General features: G+C 39.6%; 1 protein-coding gene across 1 annotated transcript in view; it reads left to right on the forward strand.

Annotated features, from left to right (window-relative positions):
* LOC129237243 (dynein axonemal heavy chain 2) overlaps positions 1-11,788 on the forward strand; it is a 31,819-nt gene extending 20,031 nt beyond the window's left edge. The window contains exons 10-16 of the mRNA XM_054871836.1: positions 3,733-3,931; positions 4,013-6,534; positions 7,948-9,308; positions 9,378-9,482; positions 9,535-10,477; positions 10,538-11,028; positions 11,095-11,788. Of these exons, the coding sequence (XP_054727811.1) occupies positions 3,733-3,931; positions 4,013-6,534; positions 7,948-9,308; positions 9,378-9,482; positions 9,535-10,477; positions 10,538-11,028; positions 11,095-11,642 (6,169 nt within the window). The 3' untranslated portion in view covers positions 11,643-11,788. The remainder of the gene's footprint in view (positions 1-3,732; positions 3,932-4,012; positions 6,535-7,947; positions 9,309-9,377; positions 9,483-9,534; positions 10,478-10,537; positions 11,029-11,094) is intronic.
* Positions 11,789-14,701: the final 2,913 nt, after the last annotated feature.

Below are 14,701 nucleotides of genomic sequence, written 5' to 3' on the forward strand. Positions count from 1 at the left end.
AGAGAGCCTATGACGATACTATAGGGTGATCAATCATGAGGTGCTTTTTTCAATAGTTAAAAAAAAAAACAAAAATGTAAATTAATATATGTTCAAAACCTTTATTTATCATTTGAAAGGACATTCTTTGACATTACTTTTTGAATATGACTTCATTCAAATGTTGGCCGCAACTACGCTTAAGGTGGTCCATTCTGAAGGTCCAATTTTCAATCACTCGTTCGAGCATTTCGACTGGTATGTCGTGAATAACACTATAACCGCTATATTCTCAATGCTTCTTGCTGGACGTGGTCTATTCGGTCGAGAATTATCCACCAATGAATATTCGGATTCAAATTTGTTGATGGTAGTTATGTCGAATAGTGTTTAAGGCAGGCCGATTATGTTGACCATAATGCGGTCTAAGCGCACGAAAAACATTTGTCACAGAACGCTGATTTTCATAATACAGTTGAACAATTTGTAGACGTTGTTGCGGTGTGAGTCTTTCCATGATGAAATGCCAAACGCTGTTCAACAAATCCACGATGACAGTTTGCCACAACTCGCGCGCGATCTGTAAAAAAAACGCAAATGAAAAAAACTCCTCTTAATTGATCACCCTATACATGATTTCTTCCCTAATAAACTGATAAGCCGTTTCGATAACATATCCAGGCTTAACAGGATGCCAAATCGTGCCGCTATGGAGGTAACTTAAAAGTAAAGTCCGCGAAACAAACCCCTACAAGCATCTCAGCACTAAAAGAAAGTATTGTTTGAGAGGTTAATAGTATTCCGACATCATTTCTTCAGCGAGTGGCACGGAGTGCGGAGGCCTGATGCTGGTATCGGATTACCATACATGTAACGATCAACAATTAGAGGAAATAATTAAAAATAAAATAAAATCCGCACTTGCCTTCTCTGTAATAGTCATTGAAACTTTACTGATACGTTTATCATTAGTAATTATTTTTTAATTTAGCTTTTAATTTCTAATTCAGCCACCGGATGCGCTTTACATACAAAGGTCAATGGGCAATGGTGTACAGTGCAATATTTCAACAAACTAGGTGGACAAAATAACATGAAAAAGTATTTCCCGAAATCATTTTTTTCGTATACTTAGTACAAAAATAGGCCACTGTTATGAAAATACCTAATATAATATTTAAAATACAATATTTTATATGAGAATTGTAAGGGTATTTCGATTAGCTTTTTGTAAATTTCAAATTCATATCCACACAATTTTTTGAGGCAGCCACGTGATCATTATTGGTCAAATATTGAAAAAATTACTTGATAATTTTCTTTCAAAAGCGATGTAGTTTATTCTTGATAACATCTGATAAGTGAGTATTTCGTCATCCCATAAGCGGTCTCTTTCTTCAGTACCGCAAAACTCCTTAGGGATTTCTAAAATGTTTGCTCTTTTGAACGGGCAACCCTCCATAAAAGAACGCAGACACTTTTTCCCCTAACCAAGATATTATATTTTAGATCTCTCATAAGCGGACAGCTTCCAAACTCTGCCTTGAAGTTCTCCAAGTCAAAAAATTTTGTTATTTCATTCACAAGGTGTGGGAGCAACTGAGCCTACAGACAGTGAAAAATAGTTTAGGGAAAGCTGATTTTGAGAAGCAAATTTCCCAAATCACTGTCTTAATTTATGTTATCAAGTCTTCATAAATGATGAAGAGGCAAAAAATATGAATATTGAAGTGGCAACTCTCGGTGGTCAACTCTTCGGAAGATGAACTAGAAAATGAGATTGACGGCCAGTTAACTTGTTATAAAGAAACTTATTTAGGAACGAGCAAACTAAATGTTATTTCCTTATATTGCGTATATCACAGTGACCACTTCTCACGTTTCTGTATAGTAATGAAATTTCTGTTTATTTTGACAAATATTTATCTTTATATCTGTTCTGATGTTGGGAAATAAAACTGACTAAGTATTAAATATTATATCAGTCACAAATTATTTTATTTTTACTCCTTTCTCATAAACGGACACTTCCCATTAGAGGACAAATTTTGCAGTCCCTTGGATGTCCGTTTACAAGAGAGTACAATGTGCATTAGGACGGGTCGATTTAAAAATCGCTCATTGCTCTGTAAATATCGTATTCTAGGGATCAAAATAAGAAACTTTGCCGAAGGAACCATACCTCTAAAACGAATTCTGATGTCCCCCAATTTGGGTCGAACGAAAAATCCCACTTTGACCCATTTAGAGTGCTTCAATCTAGTCCAAATGTATGACCGACCCCCACTTACTTTGGACGGCCGATCCACCCATGCCAGTGGCACACCCCCTGGAACTCCCTTGGAGGGTTCCCCATACAATCATTTCAAAATATCATCATTTTTGGCCTTTACATGAGAGAAGAAACTAAAAAGTTCTACCCAAATTGGGGGACATCAGAATTCGTTTTAGAGGTATGGTCCCTTCGGCAAAGTGTCTTATTTTGATCCCTAGAATATGATTTTCACAGAGCAATGGGCGATTTTTTTGCCTCCCCACAAATCGACCCGGCCTACTGTACATATAACGACGGACCTTTTTCATGGCAGAAATATAATCGGAGGTTAACATTTGCTTGCCGAGGGGTGACCGATATTAGAAAAAACTTTTTCTAATTAAATATTTTCTTTTATATAGGAATATCTTTTTTCTGGGCACCACCCAATGGTAGTCACGCACCAACCCATTCGGTACGACAGCCTAACAAATATCATAAAGATTCGGCAAAAATCTGGATTCGTCCATTATAGAACTCGACAGAAAAGCCTGGCGTTTATTTTCATGCTTTGGAAATATTCGTGCTAAAATGGAAATGGCTCTACAACAGTGTTTATTTGATATATGGGTTAAGATCCCCAAGTTTGTTTTAGATATAGTAAATGACTCTACATTGTCAGACCCAGTCTGACACTCAATGAAAGTAAATATTGGAACCTTTTGCCTTGTATCCAGCCAAGTGGAACATGCCGATTTGTGATCGCTTCATATTCAAGGTCACTGTGGCCCAAGTAGTCAGAACCTTTCTCGTCAAATAGAGGTTGAGGTAGATTGCAAAACCCTGTTGATAAAAGTACCGAGAATTATTTACGCAAAAAACATTAAAAATTCATATCAACGCCGACTTATTCCATAGACTACTTATTTTGCCCCAAGACCAAACGACACAAAATTACTCTAGTACTGAATTTATTAGAAAAATCGCCAATAAACAGGTCAGAAGGACGAAATTACCACGAATTATTCAGTAAAACTAAAAATGCTTCTGAAAGTGATTACATTTTAAATATATATATATATTTTTTTTTTCCATAATACTAAAAAAATTTTTCGTATTTTATTACGCATTTTAAACTTTATTAACTTAGAAAACTTAAAGAAAAATAACTTTTTAGTAAGTTGGTACTAAACTTTCTTCGCATTTAGAATACTTTTACATTAAACTGAAAAGCTTTGAATGTCAATATTTTTCTAAAAAGCATTTAACAAAAGCTTATGTTATTTATTTACTTACATTTAATGACCAAAAACCTAAGAGAATAATTTTTTCCTGCTACTTTGTCGAAACATCACACTGTACATCATCTGCAAACGACGCACACCTTCGTTTACTTAAATACGCAACCAGCAAAATATACGCTTTTTATTTAATTTTTACAATTTAACGTTAAAGCTAGCAAGACTGCTTCAAATTCTTTCCATTTTTCCCTATTACAGTGTTCCATTTTATAAAATTATTGTCCCCACCGTGGACACTGTGCGCTATGAATATCTTGTATCCAAACTACTGCAAGAAGAGCATCCGGTCATGTTGGTTGGTAATGTGGGCACCGGTAAGACCTCCACTGCAGTCAGCGTAATGGAGTCCTGCGATAAAACAAAGTATACTGTGCTTTCGATCAATATATCCGCGCAGGTAATTCAGTACTATTGACACAGCTAAAGTTAGCTCGCCTCACAAAATTTCTGCTAATCTCTTTCCTTTTACCGATCATAGACAACAGCCGCCGGGTTACAAGAATCCATAGAGAATCGCACCGAGAAACGTACCAAAACCTTTTACGTCCCAATTGGCGGCAAACGTATGATTTGCTTCATGGATGACTTCAATATGCCTGCCAAGGATACTTACGGATCGCAGCCTCCTCTCGAACTTATCCGACAGTGGATAGATTATAAGTACTGGTTTAATCGTCGCAATCAACAGAAAATCTATGTGCAGAATACGTTGCTCATGGCTGCTATGGGACCTCCCGGTGGTGGTCGCCAAGTGATATCGCCACGCACACAAAGCCGCTTCGTCGTCATCAATATGACGTTCCCCACCGAAGCAACCATTATGCGTATTTTCGGCAGCATGCTTCAACAGAAATTGATACCATTTGCCAATGATATACGAGAGATCGCTTTGAAAACCACCTCTAGCACTATTGATTTATATAACGCTGTGGTTGCTCGTATGCTGCCCACACCAGCCAAATCGCATTATTTGTTTAATTTGCGCGACATATCGAAAATATTCCAAGGACTACTGCGCGGGCATCATGAGGCGCAGACGAAACGTGCGAGCTTTTTACGTTTGTGGGTGCATGAAGCCTTCCGTGTGTTTAGCGATCGCTTGATCGACGATTTAGATCAGGGCTGGTTCATGAATGAGGTGAATACCGTATTAGGCAAATATATGGAAATCACCTTTCACAGTTTGTGTCCCAACAAAATCGTACCTATATTTGGTGATTTTATGAGCAATCAAGGTTATTATGAAGATCTGAATTTTGACGACCTTCGAAAGTATATCAATCGCCAGATGGAGGAATATAATGATTTCCCGGGCATGGCACGCATGAATTTAGTATTCTTCAAGGAGGCAATTGAACATGTAACGCGTGCTGTACGTGTCATCTCACAACCTCGTGGCCACTTGCTAAATATAGGTATCGGCGGTTCGGGACGGCAATCACTTGTTCGTTTGGCCGCTTTCATTTGTGAATTCGGTACATTTTCAATTGAAGTAACAAAAAAATACAAAACCAACGAATTCAAAGAGGATCTGAAAAATCTTTACAAAGTCACTGGCATTAAACAACGTGGCACTGTCTTCATTTTCAGTAATGAGCAAGTGGCGGAGAGCACATTCCTTGAAATACTTAACAACATGTTGAGCACTGGAGAGGCGAATCTTTTTAAGGCGGACGAATTCGAAGAGTTGAAAACTGAACTGGAGCGACCAGCCAAAAAGGCAGGCATTCAGTTTACCACAGAATCACTGTATAATTTCTTTATGCAAAATGTGCGCGAAAATATGCACATTGTATTAGCGATGAGTCCGATTGGTGAAGACTTCCGTAGCTATATACGACAGTATCCGGCCTTGATCAACAACACTTCACCGGATTGGTTTCGTCTTTGGCCGCAGGAAGCCCTGTTGGAGGTAGCGCAAAAGTTTCTAATGGGCTTTCAAATAAATGTGCCAGTTCCCGGAAAAGAGGATGACAACAACAGAGAGAGCTTAATTATTACGACAGAAGATAAGTTACAGAAGGCCGTTGCTTATGTTTTCTCGGTTATTCACTCGAGCGTCGCCGAGATATCAATTCAGATGTTAGCTGAAGTGAAGCGACACAATTACGTTACATCACCAAATTATTTAGAGTTGGTTAGCGGATTCAAATTGTTACTCGAAAATAAGCGTTTCGAAGTATCTTCCAGCGCCAATAAATTAAGAAATGGACTCTCAAAAATTCAAGAGACACAAGACAAAGTTTCAGTAATGACCGAAGAACTTAAAATCAGCTCAGAACAAGTGAAAATCTTAGCCAAAGAATGTGAAGAGTTCATTGCAATCATTGAGATCCAAAAGGCAGAGGCCACAGAACAAAAGGAAAAAGTCGACGCAGAGGCAATAATTATCCGACAAGAAGAGGTGGTTTGCTTAGATTTGGCCGCAACGGCACAAGCTGACTTGGATGTTGTTATGCCGATGATCGATGCGGCTATCAAAGCATTGGATGCGTTAAGCAAGAAAGATGTGGCTGAAGTCAAGTCTTACGGGCGGCCACCAATGAAAATCGAGAAAGTCATGGAGGCAGTACTGATACTACTGGGAAAAGAGCCAACTTGGGAAAATGCAAAAAGGGTGCTCGGTGATGTAAATTTTTTGAATGACTTGAAAAACTTCGAGCGCGATCATGTCACCGACAAAACTCTAAAGCGCATTGGATTATATACGAAAAATCCAGAGCTGGAACCCGATAAGGTCGCAATAGTATCGGTGGCCTGCAAGTCACTTATGCAGTGGATTATGGCTATTGAGAATTACGCCAAAGTATATCGCATTGTGGCGCCGAAGCAGGAGAAGTTGGACAATGCTATGCGATCGCTGGCCGAGAAGCAAGCGATGTTGGCGGCTGCTATGAAGAAGTTAGAAGAACTTAATGCCGCGATTGCGGAACTGTATCGACAATTGAATGAAAAGACAGAGCTGCTAAACGAACTGCGGTTGAAAGAAGAGAAATTGAGGTAGTTTTAGAGAAAGTTATATATATACTTCACTCTTCATTTACTACATTCACACCACACTAACACAGATCAAGAGCAGACTTAAGAGTTCAATTGAGGAGATGAACTTAAATTGTTTCCATTTTCACCTCTATTGTGTGACCACGATTAAGGGAAGAAGCTTTTCTTGTATAATTTATTTTACGTCGCTAAAAACAATTTGCTAATTTTTTTTTCATATCCTTATTCACTCCGCTCGGAAGCATAGGGCCTCGGCAAGACTCTTCCATCGTCCACAGTTCTGGAATGTTGTTTTTGCGCCCTCTCATGTGATGTCTCGCCGTCTCGCGCAACATCGACCTTCTCAAAGTAATCTTTGAAGTCCATCTTAAGCGCCAGTGCTTCGCCGATGACATCTGCTTCCTCTCTCCCAAACTCGTAAATATTATTAAGGAAAAACCAATGCGATTTCTAGATTAGTGCGAGGTTACATAACGTTTTTCTGTGCTAGCATATTCGAGCCCTGGAAAGAATTCATGGTACTTCTACGAGAGCACGTTTTTAGAAAGCAGTTCACCATCTGATATACCTTAAAATGAAATACTTTTCGACTCAGAGAAAGGTGATGGCTTAAACATAAATTTTCAGAGATATTTTTCAAGTATAAATAAGGGTATTTATATCTTAGTCTAGTCATAGTCGACCCAAATGTTTACTTAACGAAAGTGTCACGCTCCATTCAAGATTATCAATAATTTTCTACCTTACTAGAACTAGTGTTAGCTTAGTACAATTTTCGCACGGTTTTTTCTATACCAACCCATCGAAAGTCGAAGGAAATCTTCCTTAGGTGTGCTCTACCAAGTCGGTATGATTTCTAGTTACACCAAAGACTTCTTTATGTAACTAGTCAACAATGGCCTTGAAGGTGTTACGTTGCCCTTTTTACCATCAAAGATGTAAGACAGAAATAGGCATGAGGCTACATATTAAGCAGTAAGATTGCTACAGATCTTACCACTTTTGGACAACTTAACCATATGGGTTTATGCGTAACTACAACCGACTTTGTTCCAGTTTCGATATCCATGTCCATTATGGGCATGAAATATTAAATGTCAAAAAAGCTTTTTCAAAGTATGAACGTTACTTGACACTCAAATGAAAAAAAAGTAGGCATCTCCATTTATGGGAGCATCTCAAGACACGTAACTTTGTGAAATAAAATACTTCCAAAAATGATAACAAATATTGCAGTTTTGATTCGAGAGGTCCTACTTTAAAACAGACCAATTCAGAGTGAAAGATATTCTTCATTTTTCAGTGAACTTCAGCTTAGATATCCATCGATACAACCATTTCCGACTAATATTTTACCGACCTATCATTTGCCACCAACGTCTCGCTCAACTTTCTTAATTATTTCTATTTTAGAAAACAACTTGAGCGCGCCATCATTCTAGTGGAATCTCTGTCTGGAGAACGAGAGCGTTGGATTGAGACTGTGGCCTCGTTGGATCTATCATTCGAAAAGTTACCCGGCGATTGTCTACTAGCTACTGCATTCACATCTTACCTCGGTCCATTCGACACCAAGTATCGTGAGATTCTCATTGAGCAATGGGTAGCATTAATTACGTCGAATCAAATTCCTGCCACGGACGATATGAAAATAACACTTTTCCTCAGCGATGCTGTAACTATCCGCGAATGGAATATACAGGGTCTACCCGCCGATGACTTCAGCACTGAAAATGGTGTTATTGTAATGCGCGGACAACGATGGCCACTAATTATAGATCCACAATCACAAGCGAATACTTGGATCAAAAATTACGAGGCAAATAACGATTTAAAAGTGATTGATTTTTCCCAAATTGATTACCTCCGTTCACTGGAACGTGCAATGTCAGCTGGTAACCCGGTACTATTGCAAAATGTTGGCGAAGCCTTGGATCAAGCTATAAATCCCATTTTACGTAAAAGCTACACTATGCAAGGAGGCCAGAAGCTGATTAAGTTCAATGACAAATATATATCCTACAATGATAACTTTAAGCTGTACATAACTACAAAAATAACAAACCCACACTATCCTCCGGAAATTTCATCCAAGACGACAATAGTTAATTTCGCTGTAAAACAAGATGGCTTGCAAGCGCAACTTTTGGGCATAATTGTGCGCAAGGAAAAACCAGCACTCGAGGAGCAAAAAGATGAGTTAGTGTTGACGATCGCGCGCAATAAACGCACACTCATCGACTTGGACAACGAGATCTTGCGATTGTTGAATGAAAGTCGTGGCTCACTGCTCGAGGACGACGAACTTTTCGCTACATTACAAAAGTCGCGCCAGACTTCAGTTTTAGTGAAGGAATCCTTGGCCACTGCCGAAGTCACGGAGATCGAGATCGACTCTGCACGCCAAGAATACCAACCAGCTGCCGAACGAGCAGCCATACTCTTCTTTGTGCTCATGGATATGTCGAAAATCGACCCGATGTACGAATTTTCACTCGCTGCTTACGTTTTACTCTTCATGCAATCTATTGAGCGTAGCCCGAAGCATCAGATCGTCTTTGAGCGTATACAGAACATCAACGATTATCACACATATTCGGTGTACAAGAACACATGCCGAGGTCTGTTCGAAATGCACAAACTGCTCTTCTCCATACACATGACAGCCAAAATTCTAGAAATTGCTGGAAAGCTGGTAGTAGAAGAGTATGATTTCATTCTAAAGGGTGGCATTGTACTGGACAAGCAGAATCAGGCGCCAAATCCAAGTCCAGGTGGGTAGAAATATTGAAAACTTTGCTCGTTGCTATACGCGCAGTGTACGTCATATTTTTCTTGTGTAGTGTGGATTAGCGAACAAGCTTGGGATAACATAACGGAACTAGACAAAGTGCCAGGATTCCATGGCATAGTCGACTCCTTTGAGGAGAACGCAAAAGCGTGGCAAAGTAAGTACTTAGGTGAATTTCCTCTTCGTTTCGATTAATCTACATTTAACAGCGTGGTATGCCACTACAATGCCGGAGACCGAGGACCTTATCGGTGAGTGGAATGACAAATTGACAGATTTCGAGAAAATATGTATAGTTCGGTGTTTACGTCCCGATCGCATCTCGTTCTGTCTCACTCAATTCATTATCAATACACTTGGCCCACGTTTTGTTGAACCACCCGTATTGGATTTGAAGGCCGCCTTTGACGAGTCCTTATCGCAAACACCACTCATCTTCGTGCTTTCGCCCGGTGTGGATCCAACACAATCACTCATCACGTTGGCTGAACAATGTAAAATGTCCTCACGCATGTTCTCACTCAGTTTGGGTCAAGGTCAAGCGCCGGTTGCTACGAAAATGATCATGGATGGTGTACGCGATGGTAATTGGGTATTTCTAGCCAATTGTCATCTTTCGTTGAGTTGGATGCCAAATTTAGACAAAATTATTGCAACAATGCAAACAATGAAGTTGCATAAACGTTTTCGTTTATGGTTGAGTTCGAGTCCGAATCCTGAATTTCCGATTTCCATACTCCAATCGAGCATTAAAATGACCACAGAACCACCACGTGGTATAAAGGCCAATATGCGACGTCTATATAATAATATTAACGAACAGAATTTCGAAACGATTGACGAAACGGGCAAGTACAAGAAACTATTGTTTGCACTATGCTTCTTCCACACGGTCTTGCTGGAACGCAAGAAATTTTTGCAACTCGGTTGGAATGTCATCTACAGCTTCAATGATTCTGATTTTGAGGTCTCAGACATCTTGCTAGCTTTGTATTTAAACGAGTATGAAGAGACGCCTTGGGGTGCACTCAAATATCTTATTGCCGGTATCAATTATGGTGGACACGTGACCGACGATTGGGATCGACGCTTACTAACAACTTATATAAATCAATTTTACAGCGATAATGCTTTGACTACAAATAAATTTCGGCAAGTGTGAAGATTTACTACTACCTTTGAGCAATAGCTTAACGAGTTTAATATTTACAGCTTGTCTTCACTGATTAATTACTTCATACCTAGCGATGGGGATCTCCAATCCTACATAGATCAAATTCAACAATTCCCCAATTTCGACAAACCAGAAGCGTTCGGCCAACATCCCAATGCCGATATTGCCTCACTGATAGGCGAAACTCGTCTGCTCTTCGAGACGCTCATGTCAATGCAGGTGCAAACCACTACTTCGGTGGGTGAGAGTATGGAGACTAAAGTCTTGCGTTTAGCTAAGGACATATACGCAAAAACGCCAGACGAAATCAATTATGAGCAGACCGCCAAACTGATCGGTATCAATCGTTCGCCTCTCGAAGTGGTACTGCTGCAGGAGATTGAACGCTACAATTATTTACTAAGCAGAATGAAAGTACATATGCGTGATTTACAGCGTGGCATAAAAGGACTTGTGGTGATGAGTACCGAGTTGGAGGAAATTTATCAATCAGTTTATGAAGGTCGCGTGCCCGGAGCATGGCTCAAAGGTAAGTATCTACCTTCCCTACTCTCCTTAGAACTCTTCGAATCATCATTTTTACCAATACTTCCAGCCTATCCTTCACTGAAACCACTAGCTGCTTGGTCGCGTGATCTCATTCTACGCATAGAGCATTTCGCTCAATGGGCCAAAACTTTGAAACAACCACAGCTCTTCTGGTTGGCCGCATACACTTTTCCCACCGGTTTTCTCACAGCAGTGCTACAGACATCGGCACGTGCCAGCCGCACACCCATCGACGAATTGTCATGGGAGTTTTTTGTTTTCATCGAAGAGGATGCGGCTGCAGCGCGTATTACCCGTGAAGGTGGCGGCGTTTATGTGCGTAGTTTATTTTTGGAGGGGGCCGGTTGGTTGCGTAAAATGCAATGCTTGCAAGATCCTCAGCCCATGGAATTGATTTGCCCTATGCCTGTGATACATTTCAAGCCGGTGGACAATCTAAAGAAGAAGACTCGTGGCATGTACCAATGCCCAGCGTATTATTATCCACAGCGTGCCGGCTCCTTCATCATAGCGGTAGACTTGAAGTCGGGCATTGAAAACTCGGACTATTGGATTAAGCGTGGCACTGCTTTGTTACTCAGTTTGAGCGTTTAAGCGTTGGATAATACCGCATCATTTTTGCCTTTTTATCCTTTTTTTATCCGTGCTTTGTAATTTATTAATTTTACGGCATGTTATGTAATTATCTATTCGAGCTCTTATTGCGAACAAATGCAGCTTTTTTCGAGCTTTAAACTCTATTTTATGTTGGCTTTAGTTTAAGTACGCTAAGCGACTAACACGCGTCGCTCATGCTTGCACAAAGCGCGGCGGCTCCACTGCGCCAACTGTAGCTATGCAATTACACATAATTGGAAGTAATTATCGAGTACATGAACCACAATACGACAGTAATTAATTGAATTAAACGGTGCTGACTTTTTTGGCGCGCCGCAAAATTCGAACGTGGAGCAAACAGGAGTAATTTCCAGCAGCTGCATCAAAACTGTTGAGAAATCATTGTGAAAAATTGGTTAATGTCGCTTTGAATTTAAAATAGAGCGATGATTAAGATTGCTTAATTCCATTCCATTTTAGCTTTAATCCTAATTAAGCAAAAAAATAAATTACACGCACTCAAATGGTTGAGAAGTTACGATACGAAAAATAACCAAACCGAGTGGCGCATGAAAACTAGTGGCGCATGAAAACTAGTGACGATAAAGTGGTAAAAACTTCAAATTTTTTTTCACTCAACGCAAATAATAATTGTACAGATATAGTCACTCACAACTCATTTGGTACAGATACGATTTTTTTGTAAAGTGCTCTATATTTCATAATATTTTGCGAAAATGGAATAACAGAGTAGGCAAATTTCTTATTTATTTTGTTTTATTTCATTTCGCAACCTATTTCTCTTCTATGGCTATTAACGTCGCTGCTCGAACCAAAGATTGTTTGAGACTCTCCCAATTTCTGTGAGGTCTTCAACAGGTCATGTTTTCCAATTCTGACCACAAACTGTAGTCCAATAGATTCAGATCTGAGCTTCCAAACGGTCAACATTCTGCAGTTATGAAGCCAGGATTATTATTTTTAGCCACGGTTGATTGGTTTTTGCCTTATGGGCTGGAGCGGAATCTTGCTGGAAGAACTAACGCTCTCCATTGAAGAGAGTACTGCTTAACTGCTTCACCACGCTTTCTAAGACATCCTCCTGGTACACTTTTGCCTTGCAGAAACGAAGAGATTTAACGTCTTCACCAGACACTCCCCACCAATCATCACGGGAGCGAATGGTGGTCACGCTGAACCCTTGGAACAACACTTTTTGCGTCTAAAACAGTTTTAGCATAGATTTTGTTGTTTTGCTTATTAAAAATGTGTTCAACAGTGAAAATTTTCTCATCTGTGAAAAGAATATTTTTACGGCCGTTGGCCGCGTGCCATCGAAGAATCTGCCTTCATCTTTCGAGTTTACTTTTCTTCAAGCGCTTTATCAAAATATGACCAGTTGAGCGACGGAAGGCGTTCATTTGGTTATCATCTCTAATTAGTCTTGACATGAATCTGATCAATGCATTCAATTTTCTGCACATGATTTTCTGCTTTCTGAGGGAATTTCTGCGAATTCTTTCTTGAACGGCTTTTATGGCTGCACTGGTTCGAACTACTCGAGGACGACCACTTCCTTTTTTTGTCTGTCACTTCAGACGTTTGGTCGAACGAGAACGATTGATCGTTCGGTAAACCAATATTATCGAAAATATTAAGCTTTTTCAGCAATTCGAAAGTCTGACTTACACTTTTACTGCAATCACTGCAATGCGATTTTCCTTAGTTCGCCACTCCATTGTTAACAAGCGAAATTTCCTATAAAACTGAGTATAATTTCTGAGTAGACAAGGCATACGAACAAAATAAAAACTAACTGAAGTTTTTACTGCGAATTTGTTTTCGCCATATGCATTGTAAAATTTGTCACAGAATTTATGGTAAGACTAAGTATACAATTTTGTTTTTAAAGAACTTTACTATTACTTTCTAGTTTAAAAGTGTCCCATACGACGTCATTTGCCAAAATTATATATCTTCCTATAGGGTGATTAATTTTGTGCTGCCATACATACATATAGGTTTTTATAAGTTAACTTTCAAATGTTGACCTTTACGATGCTTAACATGTCTTTTCAATACTGTATCCAGAGGTATTACTATTTTACCGAAATAGGAAACACGATTATCTTTACTTTGTAAGGATAAAAATTTTGCAGTTTTATATATATACATACTCCCATATGATGGACAGTCTCTTTCAATGCTTTTTGAAATGTATTATAGATCCCCACATGCCACACCCGGTACTTTGCAAATATTTATTTTTGCAAAAGTAGAAACCAGCACCGTAGCAAATTGTCAAACCAGAAATCTCAGTGACATTTTTATTGTCCACATAACTTAACCGATTTCAAATTAACATATCAAATATGTGTTCCAGTGACAAACCCTTCTTTGGTTCGTTGAAAAGAATGGCTGCATATTTTTTATGATTTCCTATCCCCCGCTTTTATTTTCCCCCTTTCATTACTGTTGTCATGTGCGTGGGGCGGGTAAAGTGATGATATTGCATCGCTTTGCTGACAACGCAATAAAACTTGACAACACAACAGCAATCAAAACAAGAAAGGCAAGAACAGCAACAGCCACTGCACCAGCACGAGTACAAGCGACAGCTGAGTTTTGCGTGCAACATCAGCCAACATTGTAGTCATCAACTTGAGCCATATGGCGCGTCCGCCTGATAGTGGCATGGGGCACGCATAGTACAAAATATTAATGTTGTTTTTGTTTGCAATTGTTTACAGTGGTATGGCTTTTGTGTTGTTGTTATTGTACAACCGTTACACGCAGCCAAAACTCGCTTCCTCCAATAGTAAGTCCCAATCCATTCAGTTGGGTGGCATCACCCACATATTGTAAACATTGCGTTAGTGACGACTTGTATCGCACAAAACCGTCATCGTCACCGTTGTCGTTGTTGTCGCCGCCGTGTGCCACGCCTTTTCTGCGTTAATGCGGTGATGAAATTGCTGAGCCATTCTGTTCTTGCTACTCAGCCCATCAACAGTACACACCGGTTGACCATTTGTTAGTTTTGGCTGGGGACGGTT

The sequence above is a fragment of the Anastrepha obliqua genome, chromosome 2, assembly GCF_027943255.1.
Source record: "Anastrepha obliqua isolate idAnaObli1 chromosome 2, idAnaObli1_1.0, whole genome shotgun sequence".
Classification (NCBI taxonomy): Eukaryota; Metazoa; Arthropoda; class Insecta; order Diptera; family Tephritidae; genus Anastrepha; species Anastrepha obliqua.